A 26,587-nucleotide genomic window follows, 5' to 3' on the forward strand; every position below is an offset into this window, starting at 1 on the left:
TCCGATAAAATGCTTTTTACAGTTTAATTTTGAGCTCAATTAAATTTTTCACTGGTACTCAGAAATCCAATTTTCCAATTTTTCATAATTGCTATATTTTGGGAACCTCTGGAAAACTGGAAACCTGCGATTTGTGCCAAAACTAACGTTTTGAGGTATATACTCAATTATCTAGATAAAAAAGTTTGATTGTAAGCTCCCTCTATATTCGTAATTTTTAACCCTTTTTTTAGAGCCCCCCCCCTTGGGCACCCCTAATAAAAAAGACATTTATGCACATTTTTACAAATAAATCTAATAATTTACATTAGAAACGCACTCACAAGTGCTTGATAATTTTTCATTCGTTTTTTCCTGTAACTTTCTCAATTGAGCTTTTGTGGGTCAAATTTTGAGATTTTACTTCATTGAAATCGTAAGAACGTGATTTTAACGTTTTTTCAAAGAGCAAAATCTCAGAATTTGACCCAAAAAAGCTTAATTGAGAAAGTTACGAAAAAAAATCAAATATCATCCGGATGCTTCCCCTTTGTTCAGCTGCTGCCGTGGACCACGAATCCCTGACCTAATACATGGAACACGCCCCTGTCTGCAAAACAACCCTAAACCTTGCATTCGAGATTCGGAAATTGAGGTAAAATAAACGCCAAATTAAGTTCTAAAACAAAGAATGCAATTTCCTCAGCCTGTTTGCCTACAGGCCCAATATCCTGCTACAACCCACAACATGGACAATCTGATCACGCAACTCGGTCACCTACTCTACAGAATAAACAAATACCCGAACCCTGTATACGACTTCTTCAACCCCTCCGGAGTGGGTAAATTAACTGTGTATTAATATTTTCGCATGTTCTCGCAAACATGAGCAGAAAAAACCACCCTTAACTTAATTCATCATGCGATCATGTACACGACATCACGACTCGGAGAAAAAACACAACACTTGACGAGAGAACGAAAAGTATCACAAAAATCAGGCATAGCCGGAGGTACATTTATATCCTGGTAATGGTAACTAGTAAACTAAACATAGGCAAGTGTGAGAGAGATAAGTCGTCATATTTATCAAAACCAGGGTTCTTTACTATGTCATTATATTTACTCGTAAGTATACACAAAACCTAAACCAAAAACTACACACGCAGACTTGCAGCAAAAAGGTTTTTCGGTGGTACGTATTTATTATCATTTTTTCCCTCCGACTTGTAAATTACACAGCGCACAGAAAAACATTACCGGGGCGAAAAAATAACAGATCTGATTTAGCGCGGTGTGAACCATAACAGGGGTTGTTCTGATGGATTTCTTCACTAAAACATATAACATAACCTAACTGCAACAGGTTAAAAGATCATCGCGATATACACGAGAAAATCATTTTCGCCTCTTAAACCGCAATATGTTGGTAATTTGCTCGAAAGCCATCCATTAAGTTGTACGCCTATTCCGTTTCCTTTGTCGATTGTCGCGTTGGATATGCTCTTGTAAGTATACAGACACTTGAATTTTTTAAAAGCAAGATGAATTAGGGGTTCTTTGTGCGAGACTTCCGTCATCATTGGGGATTTTTTTTGTATACCGAAGTATAAAAAATTATCTAAAATCACAACACTCTGGGTGGTATCTCGTGTCATCAAGACTACAGGTAGCAGTACAAAAACAGAGAAGGGAGGTAAGGAAATACATTAAAAAATTACTCAACTTTTTTTTTGCTTTTTTCCACTCACTACACTGTCTATACAGTATATACCCCATGGACTACAATGTATACCTAGTACCCACCTTATTCTTCAAAGTTGTAATTTTCCACCTCCCTCCCCCCCCCCCCCCCCCGGTTGGAAAAAATCAAAAAACTCAAAAATTCAATTTGTCAAAATTCTTGGTTTTTTGTCAGAATTTTTCTAAATAATCCCCTTTTTAAGAAAAAACTTTACTGGTCCTTCAAACCACATTGGCCTCTCTAGAAAAAAAAAACAAATATAAAAAAAATAAAAAATGAGAGTAAATCAAATTCATGGAAATTTTTTTGGAAATATCTCATTTCCACATTGAAATTGTTCTAAACAACCCTCTTCTCAAAAAAAAACTTCGTTGGACCCTCAAATGATGTTGGCTCTCTTGTATGGAGCCCCCTCTTCCAATTTGGGCAAAATTTAAAAAAGACAAAAAATTGATGTCTGTAGAAATTTTGTGAAAATTTTTCATTTATTGGCAGAATCTTTTCTAAATAAGCTCAGTTTCAAGAAAAACCTCCCCCTCCCCCTTGGCCTTCCAAATGATGATGGTTCCCTTATATAACCCCCTTCAAAATAAAAAATAGAAAATTCATATCTGTACAAATTTCTTGAAAATGTTTCATTTCTGGACAGAGTACTTTTCCTGAAATTATTGTTGAAAGTTGAAAATGTTGAAATCACGAAAATTAATTTTTCACAGGTTTTGCCTTCGCCTCGCTCGAAGAGATATTCATTCCGCTACGCAATTTTTTCGAGAATTTTCAAGAATAGAAAAATTAATTTGAGAAATTTTGGAAACACAACCTAATCAATAGAAAAATTCAAATTTCTATAAGTATATAATAATCATTTTTGAAAATTTTGAATTATTCAACATTTTTGTTTCCTACTCTCCCTCAAAAATTTGTTCGAAGCATGTCTTGACCAATTGGATGGACAAATCTTGGGGGGGGGGGCGGGGGATCTGAGGTAAAAACTTATAGGATAATTTCAGTTTCACTCCCCCCCCATCCATGACACAACACTTCGTCACGCCTCTGAAAAAATTTCGCTTTTTAGCGAAGTGGCTGAAAAATCACATCACTTCTTACAAGAATTGAGCATTCCAAAGTTGAACTTTTTTGCCAATAATTCCTAAAAAGGCCTGATTTTTGCAAAAAATATAAATTCTTTCAGCTTGCAAATTTACTGTCAAAAAATCCCGCTGTTTGGCAAATTTACCAAAAAATTGTCAAAAACCCTTGTCTTTTGTTTAAAGTTTGTCGAAGTTTCGCCTTTGTCTAAATTGCCCAAGAAGTCTCATTTGTTGCCAAAAATTGCAAAGAGTTTTTTATTTGCAGAAAATTCCAAAACTTCCCACTTTTTTTCAAAAATTTGTTGTACTTAATGTGTCTTTTTTTCACCAGAAATTGGTGAAAACCCCTCTTTTTTGCTGAAGCTGTCCAAAGTTTCGCTTTTTGCTTTACTGCGTTGTTCCATTCTGCCAAAAAAATTCTAATTTTTTTCATCAAAATGTTGCAAAATTGACTTTTTTGGCATAAATTGCGGGAAGGTATCAGTTTTTTGGCACCGATTGTCGATAAAAGTCTTATTTTTTGCTAAAATAATTGTACGTACCTACGAGTTTTTATCGAGCTCCATTTCTAAAATTTTCTCGTGCAAACAAAAAGTTTTGGTTTTTTGGTGATTTTTTTGCATTAAAATGTTTTGACAATGTTTTGTCATCTTTACTACTTTTCAGTTACAGTTTTCATTTTTAGAGCTTTTTTGTCACTGAAGTTACTTTTTTTGTTTGGAAAAAAATGAGTACGAACCTTGACAATTATACTTCCTTTTTCTTTTCAATCAAAATAACAAGGTGTTTCCAGAATATCAGGTGCTAATGATTCTAAAAAATACGACAGCAAAGGATTTTTTCAAATCACTTCTTAAAAATTTTCAATAGAACACGTAATTATTCATGGTGATTATGAGCATTCCGTTTATAACGATTTCGTAGGTCTCTTGACTTTTTTTCAGTGTAATAGAACACTTGAAAATATTAAAATCATTTCAAGTTACAAAAACTGATGAAATTCCAGTAAAATTTGGAAAAAATTGCACAGAAGCAGTAAAAAAAACCTAACAAAATGATAGGTATAAAAATGCAAAAATTTCAAAAATTGATCAAATTTTATCAAAATTTAGCGAAATTTACAAAAAATTTATCGAACTTCGATATAAAATAGTATAAAAAAAGGTACCAGAAAAATATAGGTAAGTGAGGAAATTTTATAAAAATTTTATTAAAATTTTAAAAAATTCTTCGGAAATCAGTAGCATAAAACTTCATTGAAACATGTTCAAAATGACATAAGAACACTTGAAAAGCATCGAAATCATTCAAAATTATCAAAAAAGATGTTTCAACATTTAGGTAAAAAAATTGACGTGAAACATCATAAAAACATAGTGACTCAAACAAATACTAAAATATTAAAAATTATCAAAAACTAGTTTCAAAATTTTACAAAAATTGAATAAAATGTTTTTAAAAATACATTAAACAAGTAAAAAGGCACTAAAACTAGGTATTAAAACTAATAATAATTGAGAGAAAATTTCATCATTTTTGAGTATATAAAATTGAAAAATTCGGTTATTGTTTTGTTTCTTTTTTGCCTCAGAAGCAAGATTATCTGATTAGATATTAATACCCTTGAAGATTGCAATGATCGAAAGTGGATGATTCTCAAAGGATCTCCAAATCCTGTCCTTTCTCTGATCATAGTACGTACCTACGCATGCGAGATAAACAACCAGGACGAATTTAACACGGCAATACACAAAAGAATACATCTGCGTATAAATCATTGCTGGCACAGATATCTGCTAGTCATCTATACATATGTATATCTTCTACTTTTCAGTAGTGCAGTGCATCTCTCTATATAATACGACGACTTGTATTTCTTTCTTTTTTTTCGGCTTGCTCCGAGCTATATCGTATTATTATGTTAATTTATTTAAATTAACTCAATTAATATTAAATAAATTTCGTAAATTAAGCTCGAATACCCGGTAAACTATCCCGACCAAAGGTAAGAAAAAAGAGAGCGACAAAATGAAAGACCATTTATATATGTAAATTTCACTCTTGGTACCTAATCTTTTTCGTCAGATCGGATGTTTTAATAGATTTTTAATTACCTATACGAATAATCCGGCCAAGTAGGTAAACAAGAGAACGAGCGACGAGCGAATCAAAACTGGTAAAATAGTAAAGGGCATCGATTAACTCGTTGTGTGTGGCGTGATAAGACCATGGTGTGAAATTTTCGCATTTCGTCGTCGTCGTCGTATAAAAATCTCATCGTGTGATGGTTTCTTGGGCATGTGCAGTTTGCAGATACGATCAATGCGGATATTAGAAATTTTACCAATAAGCGGATAGATTTGTTACAATGGTTAGTATAAATAATATATAGCAAAGCAGCAAAGCTGTACTGTATACAGGATTTTGTTGCTAACACAATTGCCCTGCAAACCTGAGAGAAAGAAAGACCAAAAAATACAAATAATGTCTGTAAAATTTTCCTATACGAGTATATCTACGAATGTATATATCTACCGATGATGAAAATAAGTTCGTTCATGCGTAAATGCTTCTAGTACGAGATTTCAGCGTTCATTCACGCGCACGTAATTTGGCCTTTTTTTTCTTTTGGTAAAACGCTGGTTGCATCTTTTCAGCTAACGCCTCCGCGCAAGCCTTCCTTATAAATGTGTATCTTTCTCTCTCTCATTCTTGTGCAATGGTATACATACACCAAAGTCGTGCGCCCTTTTTTGCAAATTCTTCGCCTTCGTCTTCTTTCTTCATGTGTGTATTATTCCTTTTACACAGACCAGCGTGGCCACCTTTTGGTTAGCCTTATGCGTGCGTATAATAATAAAACATCCGCGAGCTCGCCAAACCATTCAAGTAAGATCGATTGGCGTAGGTATAGCAGCTATAATAAAATGTTTGTGAAAAATTACTCTCTTATGTATAAAGAGCCCTCATCGTTGGTTCGCGACTCATTCTCCTCAAGAAAGAATAAGTAATAACAAAGTGTAGATATTTAAGAATTTAGCTTTTATCCAATTCGGATACTCTACAGCTGATTGCTTTACGTTAGCGTATTATATTATGTATTATGGCTATAGAGACGTGTATTGTGCTAGATGCCAGCCGTCAATTACTTTATTGCTGATACATTGGTGGATACTGTATCTGTTTCTGTGCCCACGAGTTATACTTACTATGTGTAAGTTACAAACGTTTTTCGATGACCATTCAAAATGTGTAAGTGGGCTGGACGGCGTTAAGAAATAAATAAGAAAACCTAGTTCACAAAATAGAAGCGTATGAGAACGCCTTTTTATTTTTGGATCACTCCTTGACTGTGTAGCAGGGTCAACAAATTTGAACCCGAAGCCATCCTACTTCTTATACCTATATACACAAATTGAAATATGTAGGTAGAATAAAAATTGTATTTTTTTGACATTCTACAAAAGTTTTTTTTTTTTTTTAAATGGGCTGCAAGTTCTTATAAGGCACCAGATTTTTTGATTTCATAACCGAAATTTTTCACACCACTGACCACTACAAAATTTTCAAATAATTACGTACTTTCAAATTGAAGGCTTTTGACTCCTCCTCCCTCCTCTTCTTCTTTTACCATTCATCGTAATTCTCTTGAGCCCGTAGTGTTTCCAGGCCTATTCATTTCGAGCTACAGTCAAACTCAAACAGAAAAATTTAATTTTGAGGTCAATGTCTTTTATTTTGTTTTTTTTTCTTTTACAATTTTGAATGTACAATTTCAAAAAATGTTTTAAAAATAATTTCGCCATATTCAGTGGTATTGAAGTGTTCTTCCATGAAAAGAAAACCAATTGGAAAATGTTTGCTTGTAGAAAATTTTTTAAATCCCATTTGAACTTGTGAAAATCAGTGAAAAAAAATTGATCAAGGCCCCTTTTCCACGAAGCCCCTCAATTACACATACATACAATATACATAGTGTGGCTCTGAAGTCCTAACCACTCGACATAACTTTTGATTTGGAGAAAATAGTAAGATAGCAAAGTGATTCCAACATTACTTTGTTTCTAATGGCAAGGGTTTTCGATGGGAATAGGCAATACCAAAAATTTTAGATTTACATATGTACAGGGTGTCCTAATGATGCATACATACAGGGTGTCCTGATAATTATAAAATTAAAATGGTACTTTTTTTCTTGAAAATATATTCATTCCCAGGTGAAAATAATTTTTCAAATTTTCAATTTTTATTCATTTATAAAATTTTTAAATTTTTTTTCAATTTTAGATTTTTGAAAATATAGGATGAAAAAACGTTTTCCACTAATATCTGGTTGACCATTGGTCAATAACATCAAAAATTGAACAAGGCATTGTAGATCGGTGATTTCATTCTCTGCGTACAGTGATTTTTATTTCATAAGCAGGCAGACGGACACACAGGCAGAGGTCAATGACCCTAAGGAGCTAGACAGACAGGTCAGCGATCTTAAGAGTCCAGCCACGCTGGCAAACTACCTTGGGAAGCCAGAGAGACGGGTCAATAACCTTTTAAAACCGGACAGACAGACATGTGGCTGTGAGATGGCAAGACAAACGGGTCAATGACCCTTTAGATGCTGAACATGCAGACAGACTACCTAGTGAAGGTAGACAGGTGGCCTTGAGAACACAGATATACTGGTCAATGATCTTTCTAGAAGCCTGGCAGCCAGGTCAACGACCTTGGTAAGCTGGCCAGACGGGTCAATGACCTCAAGATCACCGAAAGACCACCGACAGGTATAGGCAGACGACCTTGAAATCTAGACAGACAAGTCATTGAACTTGAATCCAGACATGCAGACAGACGGGTTAGTGACATTAAAAATTCAGACAGGCAGACATAATGGTCAATGACCTATAGACGCCAGACATGTAGACATACGATCTTGGTAAGCTGGCCAGACGAGGTCAATGACCTCAAGAATTGACCTCAAGACCACCGACAGGTGTGCAGACGACCTTGAAAGCTAGACAGACGAGTCATTGGCCTTAAGAACCAAACATGCAGACAGACGGGTTAGTGACCTTTAAAATCCACACAGACAGAAGGGTCAATGACCTTCAGACGCCAGACAGGTAGACATATGACCTTGGGAAGCTAGGCAGATGGGTCAATGACTTCAAGAAGCCCAACAGACAGGCAAACGACCTTGGGGAGTCAGAGAGACGGGTCAATGACCCCCTAGAACTAGGATAATTGAACAGGTGGTGAAAGTAGTGAAAAAGTAATGATTTTAAAAATGTGTAGTGAGAGTAGTGAAAAAGTAGTGAAAAAAAATGAAAAAAATTGAAACACGTGACAAAAACCTTCAGATAATTGAAAAAGAGTTTATTTTAAATGAAATTAGTATTTCAATTTTTTTTGAAAATTTTCCCATAAAAAATTTGACTTTGTTGATTTTTGTGAGAGTGTGGAGGAGGGGGGCGGGGTTGAGTGGAGAGCTTTCTAAAAAGTTGGTTGAAAAAAGGTAAGGGTGAATGACCCCTTAGACGACGGGCAGGCAGACAGGCGGCCTTTTTAAGCCAGATGTGACAGATGAGTCGATGACCTTGAGAAATTGGGCAAGGAGACAACCTTGGAAAGCCAGACAGACGGGTCAGTGACCCTTTAGAAGCCGGACAGGCAAACAGGCAGCCTTTGGACGCCAGACAAACGGGTGGATTGCCTTGGAATTCCTGACAGACAGCGCAGTGACCTTGAAAATAGACCAATGACCTTGAGAGACACAACAAGCACGTCAGTGGCCTTGAGAGGCTAGGCAGGTAGGTGACCTTGGGATGTCAGATATGATTATACCTGTTCAGATGGAGCGGAGTAACCTGACGAGCCAGATAGGCGCAGACAGAGATACAGCCAGTCAAGAATGGTAATTCGGCTCTTTGCAGATATTTTGAAATCAATTGGTCCTTCTGTGCTGCAAAACTCTCGCGATAAAATTTTTAGACCACTACCTCATCTGCAAATCTACCAAAGGGTGCAAAATTGCAATTTTTATTGGAAACTCCTCTCTTTGGAAGTTTTCAATCCAATTTTTATTGCCTTAAAATACTTCAAGGCCTGCAGGTCACGCCAGAGAGATTTCTATGATTCCCAAAATTTGCATCAGTGTTTTTTTAAAACCATGGATGCTTCTGTCCGCATTGCAACATAGGGAAAAATTCCATGACTCAGAAAATGTTTAGTTTTCAATTCTCTACAATAGGTACCTACTTAATTATTAATGATTCACAAAAATTTTCGTCATTGGGTTTCTCGCAAATTTATGAAATAAGTACTCTATTTGGAAAATTTTTTGAATCATTTTTTTGTGTGTGGAAATAGAGGATCAAAAATAGTAATAATTTATTTTTTAGAATTTTTTCAAATCAAGAAATTTTAGAAGATGAAATCAGCTCGCTTGACATGCTATAAAATGACTGAAAAAAATTCGTAGGTAATATGTATCTACTTACAATTAGTCTTTTGGTATTCTGAAATTTCAATTTTCTGGCACCTTGTACCTACATACCTAGTTCAAAAAAAAAAATTAGTAGGTAAAATTAATTGTCACCGAACCTTTGAAAAGTTTGCCATAAATCAACTTTGAGAGTTCTCCTGTGGCTCGTTCTTTTGTTTATTTTTTGACGAATGAGTGATACTTATTTGTGATCTGAGACTCAGACTGTTTTGTATGTACTCGTACCTCTTCGCCTTTATAGCTGCAAGTGTACATTTTTTATATTTATGCAACTTTGATTTTTTTTTAACCAAATGTGCAAACAGAGCTGACGTGCCGACGATTCATCATTATAGAATAATACGCTTATGTAGATTAGTACGTAAATGACATACGTATACTGAAGATAGTGAAGATACTGGTACTGTATATCTATCTACATATTATGTAGATGTACCGAGAAGACGTGGCGTCGGCGTCGTCGTATCGCCTGCCTCGCGTATCATTTAGAATTTTGTTTCGAGATTTCATAAATATGTATTTGGACATGGGAGCGGTGTGTGGCCGGTGGGCATAAATACGTACTGTTAAGGTGGCGATGGAGGCGACGGCGGCGGCTACGTAGAGTAAAATTACAGCAACAGCATCGCTCGGCACGAGTGTATTTATTCTTCTTATTGTCACACCTTTCAGAATACATAGAATCTCTTTAAAATACACGCTTTGACGTCAATAAGTAGTATTAATTATCGTCGGTACGTTAATACGACCGCCGAGCCGGTACACGTGCGTACTCTTAACGAAATATTATAAGGTGTTTGCTATGCGTCGATGATGCTGACGTGGTGCCAAGGTTCTAAGACGACGACAACGACGACGACTTAAAGATCTTTGCGGTATTTAGTAGGTACTAAGCGGATAACTATGGACTGAGTTTAATATCCGAATTTTTTTTTCGGAGAGTGTAGGAGGATTAATTTCAAGGTTGGAGAAGATTTCGCGAAATTGGAGATTAGGTATAGTTTTCTGGTTGGCAGAGGAGGAAGGTGTCATGATGGGTGCATAACTTACCTGAAAACCGTCGCTGTAATTCTCGAGCTAGAAGTTATTAGTAGTTGGATTTTTTTGAAATGAATCGATCGAGGTTCGAAAATTTTTCAGGGTGGTTGCTCGAGCTGATTTTGCAGTTTTTTTTTTTGGAAAATTTTCAAGAATTTAAAAAAATGACAAGAGATATAAATGGTGGATTTTAATTAAATTTTAATATCAATGCTTACAGTTTATAAATGAACACTTTACCCTGAGTGTTAGAAACTCTCACAAAAATGATTTCAAAAAACTAAATTACGTACCTACAATATACTAAATTTGAGAGAGATTGATTCTGAATTGGCAAAAACAGTGCGATGAAAATTTCGTGAATAAATAGGTACATATTTCTATTTTTGCATCTGATGCTGCATGCTAACTTGATGTAAAAAATTCACGATCGAAAGTACGAAATGTGCGATACGTGCAAATGTCCTCAGCAATACTGGAAACACCTTGCTGATCATTAGCTTCGCGCTCATTTGAGATTGGCAAAGAAAAATGTACACGTCTTTGCGAATATTAACGCTCCAGTACCAGGGAGTCGAATACGCTGAAAGGGATACTTCGTTCAGCTGTTTTGAAATACACAATATAGATAAGCATTATTGAAAGATACCTAAATCAACTTGGAAATCAGTATATGTATCAAAGTAATCTATGATTAAGAAAATATGCTGGAATGGTACCGAATTTTCCAACGTTTCTCCAATCCAGCAAAATACAAAGGTCGGATAAGCTACCGCCAACATGTTCCAAATACCTTTGATTTTCACCGCGTATGGTAAATTTTCCTAAAGAATATCAGTACTCATTAGATGTGATTAGTTCTAGTTGATTGCGGTACTTTGTAAATGTCATTTTGTTGATTACTGGTTGTTTCGATCAGTGTTTTATCATCCTTTGAGTCATGATGTACGATGGCTGAGCGAAATAAACACGTCTTGGATTTTGATTAAAGTTCATGAGAAAGTTTACTTCGAGTGAGAGACATTCCAGAAAAATATTGAACTTTCCAGGCTGAACCAGAGGTCTTCAAAGTAGGGTTATTTTTGAAAAACTATAATTTTTCCACTTTTATTCCGGTCTACAATCCTTCTTCCTGATCCATCGACTTTGAAATTTGATGGAACTTGGAACCATACTTTCTGGTGATTTTATGAGAAGTGGATCGCAAAAATTACGATTTCTCATCTTCTTTTTACCATTAAAAATTTCGTTTTGGAAAAATAACTGATGATAGAGATAAATGTAGTGTTAGTTTGTCCTAAATGGAATTTTTAGTGGCAGAAAAGTGTAATTTTTGCAACCCATTCCTCAAAAAAACGCTGTTACTTAGGGAACTGAAAACAGTCAGGGGTGTTCAAAAATTTAACCCGCACCTTTTAGATGGAATATCAAAGTTCAGGATATGTTTTTTTTTTCGATCCACCTTGTGACGTCACCAAATCATTGAGAAAAATGATTTTCTCCGACTTTTTTTTTCGATTCTTCAGACCCAATTATAATACATAGAATAATTAATGAAATGCCAATTTAATCCATTCTAATACGAGTATGTGGAAAGACATTGATTTCGTTTCCAATTTAAATTATTTTTGTTCCCCCCCCCCCCCCATGTATTGGCATCTTGAAAACAATTTTACCTATTATTATTTTTGAAATCGGAAAACATTACTTAGTCTTAAATTTTTTTTTCTTTGCTAGAAATTACCTTAACTTTTGCAGAAAATTCCACAAAACTTATGTTTAGAAATTTTTTTTCTTCTGAAAAAAAAGTTTTAATTTTGAAAAAATGAACTAAGTATTTGATAAAGTTTTTTTGATTGACAACTTGGAAAACAATTTTATTTATTTTTGAAATTAAAAAACTTCATTATTGAGCGATGTTTTAATTTTTTTGCTGGGAAATTACCTATTTACAAAAAGTTCACTAAATTTATGTTGGAAAAAGTTCAATAATTTTGATAAATTGACCAAAAATTCGACAATTTTTAGCCACAATTTCAAGGGTCTAAGTGCATTTTTTTTCCATTTTTGGTGAATTTTGAATATCAATTTGAGTCAAAAATACATAAAAATCAAAAATCTGACTTGAATGAGCAATTTTGGAGCCTCCATGGAGATTTTTGACAGTTGAAATTTCCACAAAATTGTGCTCAAGGAAGTTGGAAAGTTGAAATTGGCTTCATTCTCTAATTTCAGTCTGCTGACGAGTCTATTGCAGATGGTTTTTAGCTAATGTGGACCCTCCAGCTACATTTTGGAAATTCCAGATTTTTGAAAAGGTCTCATCAGAACTTACAAATTGAATAATTATGGTGTGTAATTGGTCAAATAAGTCAGTAGCAAGCTCTAATCGCGTTTATACGTACTAAAATTATAAATTGCTCAGGTTTTTGTCCCCTTTTTAAAATTTGAAATTTTCATGGAAGCTCTAGAACCACTCGAAACCACATTCAACTGACTCAGAATGTAAAATTACAGTATAAAGTAAACGTCTCAGCTTTTCAATATTTTCATTGGGTGAAATTTTGCGGAAATTTCAAATTTTTAAAATCAGATGGAGGCTCTAGAACTGCTTAAAACAGTTCAAAATTGTCTATACAATCGATATTTTGGAGGAAGGGAACTAAAATGGGGCACAAAGCAAATTTAAGTTTTCTTGTTCAATTTGGCAAAGATTTGATTTTTTTTACATTTTTGGTCAAATTTGATTTTTATTTTTAGCTTTGGTGAAAAAAATAATATGTAAAAAAGTCAATTTTCATGGTTTTATTTGAAATGGAAATGTTTTTTTTTTACTAGTTGGCATTTTTTTTATCACGAATTCGGTCGCCTATTTGGGAGGGGGGAGAGAAAGTTTTTATTTTCTCGTCCTTGAAAAAATTTTTGTGCAGAATAAGGACTTTTTTCCATGCTTCTTCATAATAGAACTTCAAGTAAACAAGGGGGTCAAAAAAATAGGGTGCGAGCTACGAGTAGTTTCAAAATTTTGAAAAATTAGTCACAGATATGAAATGTTATCTACAGTTGCAGATTTTTATGAAAGACTTTTTTTTTTTTTTTTTTTGCATCAACTTGAGTTAAAGTTGAAGAGATGGTCTGATGATATGTACCTATACAAAAAGTAGGTATACTTATTTTATGATGCCAGTTTCAGTTTCAGAGCCTAATTAGCTCCTTCCTTCCAATTGGGTCCATTAGATGATAGAAGAATGTGGAAAGGTGGGAGGGGGGGTGAAAGTACGAAATTTTGAATAAAAAAATACTCACTGCTACAAGTATATTTTTTTTTTAGGACGCTAGTTTCAAATATTAAATTGCACAGCAGAGTTGAGAAGACGCAAAAATAAAGATAGGATTTAGTCAAAATAAAGATAATCTTAAAAATTAAAAAAGGAAAAAAATTGGATAAAAAAAACAAAAATTAAGGATCTTGAAAAAAAATTGACAGGATATCTAACAGGTAGTGAGAGTTGTAAAAAAGTTGTGATTTTAAAAATTGGTAGTGAAAGTAGTAAAAAAGTGGTGAATTCAGTCAAAAAGGTGGTGAAAAAATGTCAAAATTTAAACGCGTAACAAAAACCTTCAAATTGTTGAAAAAAAGTTAATTTTTTTGAAAATTTTCCTGTGAAAAATTTTGCTTTGTAAATGTAGTGGGGTGGGAAGGTGGTCGAGTGGAGAGTTTTTTGAAAATTGGGTAGAAAAAAGTCGGGAAAAAGTACTTAGTGATTTTTCAGAAAAAAAAAACCGTTAGATACTTAGATATCATGATTGAGGGAATGGCCAAGAAAATGAATAAAGTTGCCCAAAAAAGTAAGGTGCCTATTTTGAAACGAAAAAGATTTGCGAATGAAACCATGTTTTTGGCATTGAAAAAAAAATCTAAAACAAGAGAACGTTGCGAATTATACTTCGAGCATATTATTGTGTGTCGTGCAGTTTGGGTTGCCGTATCATCAACTTTAAAGGACAAAAATTGCGATCGAAACATCCAGTAATTTGTCAAAGTTGAAATTTTACCGATACAGCAGAATGAAATTGAACTATAACGCCAATCACTGTGACCGGGACTGCGAACGACCAGAAATATTCGAATACAGCGCGTGAATTTTCCACCAAACTGGAACAGTTGGTATCATTTATTACGTTTTGAATCGTATGAAAATTGGTAATCTTCTTACCAATACATAGGGTATAAAATGTAGTGTAGGTACGTACAATTAAGAGTATCTAGGTATTTTTTTCTCACCCCTTGATTTGTTGAAATTCTCGTGTTGTTCGAGCAAAAACTCTCCTGAAACGTCGTTCAGTGTGTATCGTCATATTATAAGTGCTTCTTTCTATTTGGGTGGTGATTGCAGCCGAATAATTATCCAGCTCGTCTCGCATGTATAAAAGCTGCGAATGGCAAAACGCGTTCCACATTAATAGGAAACCCATTATAGCCAATGCTTCCACACACAGCACTAGCAACAAGGTGAACGAGAGTAAGGTAACAATGAGGAAAACTTTCTGAGTGCCGTATTTCTCGGTATTGGAGAAAGGGAATAAATAATACGCGTAATTTTGAACTTTTTCATCCTCGTAGAAGAATATCACGTCGAACATGCAAACGCTGCTAAAGACGATTCCGCAGACCACTGTGATGACGATGGGCAAAACGACGTTTTTACGTAGCTTTAGCTTTTTGTAAATATCCGTCGAGGCGGATTCTTTGCGTAGGATATCGTCAATGGTTTGTATAACGTCTTCGATGTTATCTCGATGAACGTACAAGATGATCGGCAGGAAAGCCCCCATAAAGGTGGAATTGGCCATCACGTTTAGCAAATACAACTGCATCAAGATATCCCTTTTGGTATCGTAGAGGAAAAACATACCAACGACGACGTATCCTATCAGCAGGCTGCCCATGTGATAAAATGTCCAAATGTGTTTGAACGAGCTGTGTATCTTATCGGTGAAGAAAATTTTACCACAGAGGCAATACAGCAAGAAGAGCTGGTTGGCAAAGGTTGTCTTGTACCCGAACATGTTCTCCAGGCCGCATAATTGTTTGATGATTCTGACCAGTTCATTCCACAATGAGAAGATCATGGCGATGAAGAAAAAAAAAAATTAAGTACAAAAAATGAAAATAATGTCGTTGGCACGAAACAACTAAAGATGTTGTAATGAAAAGGTCAATCCATGGGTTGAGATAAGAAAACGAAATTTCTCATCGAATATTCCATTATTTAATCGAAACGACGTTAATAATAGTTGGCAGAAAACGAAGAGGCTTCGAGTAAATTTCCCCTGACCTTAAAGTTTGTTACGATTTATCGCCGTGAAAATTAAAGTAAAGAAATGTAAACGCGTGTGACTCGAAAGTTCAAAAAATTTTCAAAATCGAGTTTATATTCATAATTATATTTATATTGTTTTAAGGCGTGATGGTCTAATTTTTAAAGTCAATAGTTGGGTAAAATTATAGGAACACAACGTACTATAGAGTACTGTAGGTTAGGCCCGATACTTACGTTACTGGTTAATTAATTATTTAAAAATTAATTTAAAAATGTAATCGAGGTTTTATTGGTTTACTCATTTTTTTTGTTGGTAAAATTCACGAAGGCTTTTTAATCAATTATAAAAGTTTATTTGGATCCAAAAATCCGTTATAAAAATATGTAATATGAATACAAAAATAAATAATGAGGAATTAGATATTACTAATATGAGTTGATGAATATTTTTCATTATTTTTACGTACTTACCTGGGAATTCCTGAAACGAAGTGTTTACTTACAATTCATGATTTATGGGACATCCTACGAGATTTAGTTCGGCATACGATAATAAGAATAATTGCACCTCTGCCCTCAACCGATCCCCTGAGGTGATTTTTTTTCTTAAAGGGGGAATCTTAAGGAACATTTTAAAGCAAACATGTCAACAAAAGTTGGCCTTACTAACAAAATGGCGACCATTTTTGATTGACAGTTCGGCCGAAATCATAGATTTTATTTCCAACATTGGGCTTGGGCTCGTGCGACATTTTTTTGTAATAGACAAAGCTGCTAAATTGCATTTTTTGATTTTTGGTGAATTTTTGAATTTTTAAAATTCTAATTTAGGCCAAAAATGAGAAAAAAATCTAAATTTTATCAAATTGACGTAGAAAGCTGACATTTGAGATATATGTACCCCACTTTGGACAAGCCAAATTGATTGGAAATGGTTTCAAACCATTTTGAGCAGTTCTGTTCTGCAGCCTCCAGCAGATTTTTGAAACTTGAAATTCCCACAAAATTTTGACAAATGACATTGGAAATCCAAAATTCACGCCTCATGCTAACCTGAGCACGACATTTAGTCGACTGCTGACGGGTTTAAATCAATTTAGGGACTTGAGCAACTTTTTGAAAATTCTTGGAGTCTCCAGTAGATCTTTACATACGTTTACTTTTTTCCATTACAGTGCCTTTACTGCTACAAAGACCAGAGGCATGGCAGGTTGAAAGGTTACAGTTGTGTTAGAAGTCAGCTGGATTGTATTTTGGGCTATTCCAATCCATAGTAACCTATAATTTGGCTTTTTGGGGAGGCAACCCCATCTTGTTAAACAGAATATTCCTAATACAAAAACGAACTTTACGGAACATTTATGGCCTAACCTGTACTGAATCATGTAAAGATCTATTCGTTTCAGAAAAAATCCTAACCCTTCCCTCATTATACATTCTTGAAATTGGAGTTATGGTAAAGAAAAAAACAATAAAAACATTCACAACAAACCATCAGTACCCCACACGAAATAGAAACCAGCTTGCAATAAACTTTTTCAAAACAACAACTTTACAAACCTACATTGACACTATGTCAGCAAAAATCTATAATGCTTTACCCTCTGATCTAAAAAACATAAACTCCACAAAAACGTTAAAAAAATATTTGAAAAAATGGTTAGAGGTAAAGGCTTTCTACACAGTGCACGACTTACTAAATACTTGAGCTATGTAAACTCTAGGATTATAAGTACCTACATATAAGATATGTTCCAATGTTCCTATAATTTAATTATTTCAACTTGTACAAAGCCAAAAGGCGCACACGTACGTAATAAAGAATTGAATTGAATTGTAGAAATTTAAACAGGTTGGCAATGGCCTTGGGTCATCAGCTCATCACATAGAATCAGGGATGCCGCCGATATTATTGATTGCTAATTGATTCATTTTTTCCAATTATCAGGATTAGTGATGGGATATTATCGATATTTTGGGATATTGATATCGTCTAAATACCGAAGGTCTCATATCAATATGTATTGGAAGTTTTTGACATTCATAAAAAGAACATAAAACAGCTGGTTTTTGACGAAAAGAGAAACTAAATCAACTCTAAGCTGTTTCTATTCCTTATTCTTTGCTTTTTCAGTATCTAGCTACTAGAGCTGAAATCAGTTGCGCTACCCACTAACCGGTATCTGGTTAAAATACCGTGCTAAACCCTAGCTAAACCCGCTAGTAGTTGTATCGGCTTGATTTGGATATAGATAGTAGTGTATAGCAAGTACAACCCGAATGTTTTCACACTTGGTCTGCGCACGCACCCCAACATTTGATAATGTAAGTGGGAGGAGTTACGCTTTGACACCTGTTGTTTGTATGTGTGATTGATGTTTGACATGATTGATGACAATGATGATGTCATGCCGGTACACCGGCTACGCATTCAATGCGCTACTAGTTATATTGTGAACCTGTGCAACATTTTTTCAACTCACTACCCGCTACTAGCGAGAAGTGAGAATTTACGATATGGGTACAGTAGTTACCTGCTGTCAGTGAGTACCGTTTTCAGCTCTACTAGCTACCTATTGTGCGCTTTAAAGTAATGATGACATGATGTCAACATTTCACCATCCTACAGATATGGCCCATGGCTACCATTAATAGTAGATGTAATAATCATCAATATTTTAACCTAAAAGAGCCTGAAAATGCTCAAAGGATGAGAATAATTCCCTAACAAGTGAAAGATTTGAAATATTCTTATACAAATATTCCTAATATCAGGAAGAAACAATTTACTTACCCCTTGCTAGCTCAGCTTATACCACCTTTATTTCATAAAAGTCAACAAATTAATTAGGCTCACAGATTCGCAAAATAATTAAAACACAGATTCATTTCACCAATGTAATCGTTGTAGTCAAATCACATTAAGTCTCTTAAAACTAAGGTTTTGAAATATACACATTCACCTCTAAAAAAATGTAATTAGGAGAATACGCTGTGTATGATTACCTGATCACCTGTCAAAATCACATCAACTATTCCTGCAAAGGAGATTAAATTTAACTTAAAACTATAGAAATACATGTTTACTCTTCCTGACCACTATATATCAGGGCAGAGGACTAATTGCTCAGACCAATGATTCATAGATCACTTAGGACTGTTCCAACTCATGCATCTACCACAGAGGACAAACGAGAAGTGATCTTGAGATTGAATCTAGCTAAAGTTCTGCCTGCAGTTTTGGGTCAATCTCGAGAGATTTATAAAGCTAGCGCCACGTTACCAAAAATACGGGAATTACAAGAATGTTGAGAATGTGAACCCTCAAATTCTCAAGTACACACTTTGAATTTGCGAGTACCTGCTTCTTACCTTAATAAATCAAATGGTCCCTAAGTTGTCAAGACCTGAAGGATCAAATTATCAAAGCCTATAGGATCCCACCAACTTGGAGAATCGTTAAGTAATACACTGCCAAGACAGTGAGGCCATAATGCCACCTTACACCACTAATCAGGATTATTGTGATATCACAATACTAACTACTGGTCTTTCTGCAGGGATCTGTAGTGTGCCATATAAAAATTACGCTAAGGGAGGTTGTTGTGTTTTGGAAGTAAGCTCTGCCCATAGTTTTGACATGCATAGTGTCCAATTTTACACATTCACTTTGGTGATTCTTGCGGAAAAGATCACAAGTTGTTATTGTAGTATTGTGATATCCCAATAATTGTGATATTTAATATCGTCAGCATCCCTGCATAGAATCTCTGATAATGTTATGGTAACCTGAACTTATTTCTTAATTTGCAATATTTTGGACAGTCAATTAGAATGTGATGGATGGTGATTTGGAGTTTGGACAGAACATATGGTACAAACTGGTGGAGGTCTTTTTTCTAGGAGATGGGCATGTGTGAGTTTTGAGTGTCCTATACACATTCTACACAGAGCTGTTTCCTCTTGGTGGTTGAATTGGTAGGAGGTGGGCCAGAATTTAACTGAAGGTTTAATGGATCTGAGTTCATTAAGTAGATGAGTTGATGCAATTCCAAATTATTAGACCATTTTGAGCATATGGGTTACCTTAAAGGCAAATCGGTGTACGTCCATAAAAAAGTATGATTTTATGCATCACTAATAAGTTCCGGATATGCTCTGAAGGGTTTGTTCAGTTCTGATTGAACATCAGTTAGCTTCATGCATCTTCCATGGTGCACTGTTACTGCACTCAGATGCAACTTTTTTATTTAAGGGCATCCCAGCATCTTATCAGTGATACAAAAAGACAATTTTTTTAAGGACATACACGGGTTTGCCTCTAAGGTAACGATAAGTGGTTGTTCACGACAATTTTAAAGCCAACACTATGGACTGGTATGTTTGGTACTTACTGGTTGAAGTGAGGCTGCTTTTTTACCATTTTGTCAACTGATTTGTTTCCTGCAATGCCTTTGGGTCCTTTCATGTCATTGTAACCTGAATGACAATGAAAGGAAGTGTAGTCAAAATGGATATTATTTCTTTAGCCGGTGGATGTTGAGAATGATGATGCAGATTCAATATGCTAAGAAGTGTACCAGCTAGGTCAGTAAGAATGAGAGATTTATTTTGCATGCTTGAAGTTTTTTAAACTATACCTAAGATAACAAATAATTCAGCTGAGAGAATTGAGTAGAATGATGGTAAAGAGTATAAGAATGACAGCAAACTTGTCACTGAGCACTGCACATCCAACAAATAAGCTTTATTTTGATCCATCTTGTAAATATTTTAACACAAATTGGTAATTATGTATGTAGACAGGTATCAATTCTTCACAACTCTTTTAATTACATCACTATGTCGGCTTTTCCCAAAATTATGTAATAAGGTGAAGTCAACCTTTATCTTCAGTTCTTCCCAAGGCAGGTGGTAGAATCAAGGGCGACCAGTGAAAAAATTGTGCCAATGAAATGTAGATTGTAAAGCAGTGTTGGCTAGTTGAAAAAAGGGCATATTCCAAATTTCAGCTTTCTACGTCAATTGGATAAAGTTTTGATTTCCCCTCATTTTTAGCCTGAATTTGATTTTCAAAAATTCACCTTGAATCGAAAAATGTGCTTCCCCGGAATAATATGTGAGATTTGGCTACGCTTCGTTGAAGAATCAGTAGGAAAGTTATAAACTTATAATGTCTCACTCGCGAAGGTTAGATCAAAATGTGCCATTTTAAGTGGTCGTTATCATTTTGTTCTGAGTATCCCTCTGATGATTAGACACCCTAATGAGTATTTATGAGCACACAAATGCATAAATATGTAATAAGTTGGTACAAACGTGTATAATGTGTCTATGCATAACAATAAACATGTTTAATTTTTGTGTATATTTTTAGGACACGTATTTGGAATGACTACTGGCTCAATTGATGTAGAAAATTCACAGTCGATGTAACGAAATGGCCAAAACGTGAATACGTTCTCAGCAACATCGGATAAACTTTGATGGCAGTGAAATTCAAACCGTGTTGGGTCTGGCAAAGAAACAGGTAAGTGTTCTGACGAAAATTTTTGCTCCAATACCATGGAATCGAGTAGACTGAAAACGAGACCAACGACAGCTGTTTGAAAACAAACAACAAATATCTAGTCAATTATCTTATCTGAAATGAAGTTCACAGAGTGTCCAGTCAATCGGTTAAGGAAATTTTCGCCTTCCCGAAAAAATTTTCAATAATTTTTGATAAGGTTATCTTTTGAATTTTAACATCACACAAAATAGCGGAGGAGGAGAAAGGGATTGGTGGTGAGAGTTGGACCGGGGAGTGACTTTTCTTTACGTTTTGAGGGTCTTGGATCACGATAGGCTCATTCCCGAAAATTCAGGTTTCCTTATTAATAAATAAGATAGATTTAATTTTAGTGAGAATTGCCTAATCCCCTGACCTTTGTGCAAGGACGGAATTCCATTACTTTTTTTGGTTTCCCCTTCCCAAAAATTGATTGGACACCCTGATTTACAACTGAATTTACTGTTGAAGAAAAAATACCGAATTTTCGAGAGTTTCTCCAATCCAACAGATGAGTAGTAGGTAGTGAGCTGTAAGAACCATCATACCGATTCCTTTAATCTTGACTGCCCACGGTGGATTGGTCTATGAAATTTTAATTCCATTCATAAATTTGATCAGATGCGTATCAATCGATTAAGATTATTTGTGTATGCGATGCGTTATTCAATTGGCAATGAAGATCATCTAACGAAAAGCTAGGAACGCGAAACAAAAATGGCTGGAGAATTCAACATGGGTGGATATAAAAAATTGAAAACAAAGCAAATGTGAAACATTTTTAGTAGAGCATGAAATCGTGCAAATAAACTTGAAATAATGATGAAAGTGAAATTTTCTGTTTTCAAAAATTTTGGGGCACATGACCCTGCATGAAAATGGGGTTTTAATTACTCTGAAGACAAAGTTTTCATCGAGATTTCTGGAAATATCAAGGTGAATTTTTTTGAATCAAAATGAACTGATTTAGCAATTGTGACTTGGGAGCAATGAAATTCTAAAGTTAGTTTATCAATTGTGGGATGGTTAATTTATTTCCTTAACTGTTTCCCAGGTTTTCCGGAGACTGGACTGTGGGGGCATCCTGATTTCCTTTTACTAGCCTTTTGTCAGAATAATCTTTTCTGTTCCCTAATGGATGTAAGCTTGATGAGCACTTACTGATACAATGATATGTAATTGAAGTATAGCGCCTATGATGGCCACTGGAATAGCTGACGAACAGAGCACCTGATAGAATTTTCGTAAACTTTCAATCAATCTGTGAACAAACGACCACATTTTAGTTACAAATTCAGGATTGACATTAATACAAAAAGTATTTGCACTTTAGGTATGTAATGTATGTACCTACTGACCGAGTGATTTGCTGGATATCCCGTATTCCTTCTATGGTAATTTTCTCGAATGTTTTTTCTGCATATCTGGACACACCGTACACACGATAAGTTTTCTCAATAAACGAACTCAGAAAATCTGACCTGTGATCCAATGTTTTTCTCGCTTTCTTCAACTGTGCGTTACAAATGACGCTCCAGATTAATAAAGTGGACACAGTTGACCATGCTGTGCAAGCTTGCGATGATAATATAAAGATAGATAGAGCGGTATTAATTAGGAAACTTGTCTTGGTACCAGTAAGCTCCGTATTGGGAAAAGGACACAAATAATACGAGTAATTTTTAACCTTTTCCTCTTCGTAGAAAATGAGAACATCCCATAGGCAAGTGGTGGAGAATACAATACCGCCGATAAGTTCAATCAGGATATTCCCGTAAACGTATTTCCGTAAGTTGAGTTTCTCCTGATGCGAGGATCTGTTTTGTAAAATTCGATCAATATCGCGAATATATTGTTCAATATTGTCGCGATTCAGAAATGTAAGTAAGGGTATAAAGACCGCTATCTGGGTTGAATTCATCATCATAGTTATCATAAATAACTGCATCGAAATATCGGGCTCTTTATCGTGGAGTAAAAATGCCCCCGCGATCACGTAACCAACGAGTACACCACTCAAATTGAACAGCGTCCATATGAATCTGAACGAATTAGTGATCTTACGAGTGAAATAAATTTTACCGCAGAAACAATAAAGCAGGAAGAGTTGATTGGCTAAAGTCGTCTCGTAACCGAAGATGTTTTCTCGGCCTAAAATTTGTTTGATTATTTTCACCATTTGTTCGCGTAAAGTAATCTGCATTGCGTAAGCTTGAATACTGCCTCGAAAAAGTGCTCAAATATGGGCCAATTTTTGCATAATTTGATTGTCACATATTGTACGTGTCAACTGAACAGAAGACAAATTATATTACCTATCTAGATTTTAAGATTCGCGAACCGATTAAATTATCACGATGAAATGGAGGTAATGATAGACCTGATGGGGAAAACTTACCAGCAGCGGTTTGAAAAATTGAAACTCAGGCTTGACCTCGAACATCGTTTTTGTTTGTTTTGAAAAATATAATTATATAGAATAAGCGTACATGTGTCAATTAGCACGATTAAGTTTGACTTTATTACTTCTTGACATGATTTGTCGATTAAACTGTTTACATTTTCGTGACGATCAATTTAATTACTGGAGGTGTTTGGATGGTTAATTCATTGATTTTTGAAGTTTATAAACTAAAAATCACTTACGCATTTATCGTGAGAAGACCGACTTTTCTTCAAATAAAAATCTTTCACAAACGAATAATTGATTCACTTTTTTAAAAACAGATTTTGTACAGCAGTTGATCTGTTTACAATCGAATCGAATTATTTACGAACGATTGGCGATTAAATAAATTGATGGATTTCTTGGCGAATCATTCGCCAACGGATCAATTAAGTTAAGTACGTTCGATTCGGTTTTTGTGAAACTATTGTATAGAAATTGATCTCTTTTCAAGCTAGGTGATGAATCGAATCGAATCGAATCATTCACAACTGATCGGCTATTGGAGTAACCGATTGATTTCTAGATGAATCTTTCGCGAACGAATCGATTTGTGCAAGTGACTCGTTCGCGAACGAATCGATTCATTCACTCAATTTTTGATGAATCATTCACGAACGAATTGAATTTTTTTGTGAATCATTCGCGAACGAATTGATTCGTATAAGTGACTCATTCGCGAACGAATCGATTCAATAACTCAATTTTTTGTGAGTCATTCGCGAACGAATTGATTCGTGTAAGTGACTCATTCGCGAACGAATCGATTCAATAACTCAATTTTTTGTGAATCATTCGCGAACGAATCAATTCAATAACTCAATTTTTTGTGAATCATTCGCGAACGAATCAATTGATTTACTCAATTTTTTGGTGAATCATTCACGAACGAATTTAATTTTTTTGTGAATCATTCGCGAACGAATTGATTCGTATAAGTGACTCATTCGCGAACGAATCGATTCAATAACTCAATTTTTTGTGAGTCATTCGCGAACGAATTGATTCGTGTAAGTGACTCATTCGCGAACGAATCGATTCAATAACTCAATTTTTTGTGAATCATTCGCGAACGAATCAATTCAATAACTCAATTTTTTGTGAATCATTCGCGAACGAATCAATTGATTTACTCAATTTTTTGGTGAATCATTCACGAACGAATTTAATTTTTTTGTGAATCATTCGCGAACGAATTGATTCGTATAAGTGACTCATTCGCGAACGAATCGATTCAATAACTCAATTTTTTGTGAATCATTCGCGAACGAATTGATTCGTATAAGTGACTCATTCGCGAACGAATCGATTCAATAACTCAATTTTTTGTGAATCATTCGCGAACGAATTGATTCATTTACTCAATTTTTGGTGAATTATTCGCGAACCAATTGATTCGTATAGGTGACTCATTCTTCCTTATCCAGTGGATGTTGAGAATGATGATGACGCGGATTTAAGAGGGAACTAGGGGGCTCCGCCCCTTGGCCGCTTCGCGGCCCAACCCCCGTACTCGTTCCTCGGGCTTCGCCCTCAGAACTCGCTCAAACCCCCTTGCATAATCAACATAAAATTTTAAAAAAATGTTTATCCAAAAAACGCACTTTTCACCTGAAAAAAATTTTTGCAAAAAAAAATCAAGAAGTATTCATTCCTATTCCTAAAAATTACCTAAAAATCCCATTTTTTGCATGAAAAAATATCAATGACTAAAAAATGTATACCATTTTCAACGAAGATTGCGAAAAAGTATCATTTTTTGTCTAATTGAAAAATTCGCGATTTCCTCCAGAAATAGCCAGTTTTGCTTTTTCCTTTTTGTAAAAATTCTCAGTTGTTGTTGAAAACTCTATTTTCAACGTGAAATTGCCATAATTATGTTTCAAAGTGAAAAATCTCACTTTTTGGGAAAAAAATTGCGAAAAGGTGTAGATACCTACTTAATTTATTAGGTATTCTCAAAAATTTCTCATTTTTACTAAAATTAACTAATTTTTGCTTTAAAATTTTTTCTCCAAAATTACCTATCTAAAAGCTCAGCTTAGGTAAGTATTTGCAAGAAATAACTTGCCAAGTATCTTTTTTTTTTGCCAATAATTTTCACAAAATTCTTCTGTGAAGCCTTAAGTTTTTGTTTACTATTCGATGATAAAGAAAATGCCTAGCAAATTAAAATATTCGGCCAAAGATCAAAGATAAAATTGTTCAAAATAATGCATTTTTAATTTTTTGGGCTCAAACTAAATAATTTTGGATTCTAAATGCTTCATAACACATCTACATGTGATAAGGAACATTTTAAAAAAAAATTTAGCAAAATCGGTTCAGTAGGAGAGGCTGGTGGACTGTCACCAGATTTAACAAATTCTTTTAATATATACTAGGCGGGCTCCGCCCCCTGGGCCGCTCCGCGGCCCCAACCCCCGGCTCGCGCCCTCGCTTCGCTCGGGCTGCTCGCCTGCGTAGAGATCTTAGCACCAAGCCTCAGAATTATCACCATATTTCAACATTCATATTGCCTTTAGTTAGTCTAGCTTTGAACATTACTTTGTGCATTGAAGAAAATAGAGCATCCAAAAGGACCGGATTTTCTTAATACTCAAATCCCCTCGTATATTTTGTGGGCAATTTTTTGTAAAGAATTGTACACTCCTCCTCAGATTTTCCCTCAGAGCTCAGGTGGTTATGTTAAACATTTTAGCCTGAGACAAAAATGCGAGCATCAAGGTACCATCATTCAATTCCCAATAACAGCTGCAAAAAGTCCTCAATAAGAACTGTCTCTACAAACCGAGAGGAAAGAAAGTAAGGTTGTGTATTCTCCCCCCAAAGTTGTCAGATTTTGAAAAAACCATTAAATTTTGATAAATCTGGCAAATTTTACGTATCAAAAAATGCACTCCTCACATACT

The 26,587-nt window shown here is 35.0% G+C and overlaps 1 protein-coding gene and 1 long non-coding RNA gene across 2 annotated transcripts in view; one reads left to right on the forward strand and one right to left on the reverse strand.

Annotated features, from left to right (window-relative positions):
• Positions 1-26,587, forward strand: part of LOC135838331 (uncharacterized) — a 120,200-nt gene that overhangs the window by 56,050 nt on the left and 37,563 nt on the right. Inside the window, exon 4 of the long non-coding RNA XR_010557387.1 lies at positions 21,056-21,208. This is a non-coding gene — a long non-coding RNA (uncharacterized LOC135838331). The remainder of the gene's footprint in view (positions 1-21,055; positions 21,209-26,587) is intronic.
• LOC135838705 (uncharacterized) lies at positions 22,361-23,617 on the reverse strand. The gene is made up of 2 exons (XM_065354443.1): positions 22,588-23,617; positions 22,361-22,490 (listed from the first exon to the last, which is right to left on the reverse strand). The coding sequence occupies exons 1-2, from the start codon at positions 23,430-23,432 to the stop codon at positions 22,361-22,363; spliced, it is 975 nt and encodes a 324-aa protein (XP_065210515.1). The 5' UTR covers positions 23,433-23,617.

This window comes from Planococcus citri, chromosome 3 (assembly GCF_950023065.1).
Source record: "Planococcus citri chromosome 3, ihPlaCitr1.1, whole genome shotgun sequence".
Lineage (NCBI taxonomy): Eukaryota > Metazoa > Arthropoda > Insecta > Hemiptera > Pseudococcidae > Planococcus > Planococcus citri.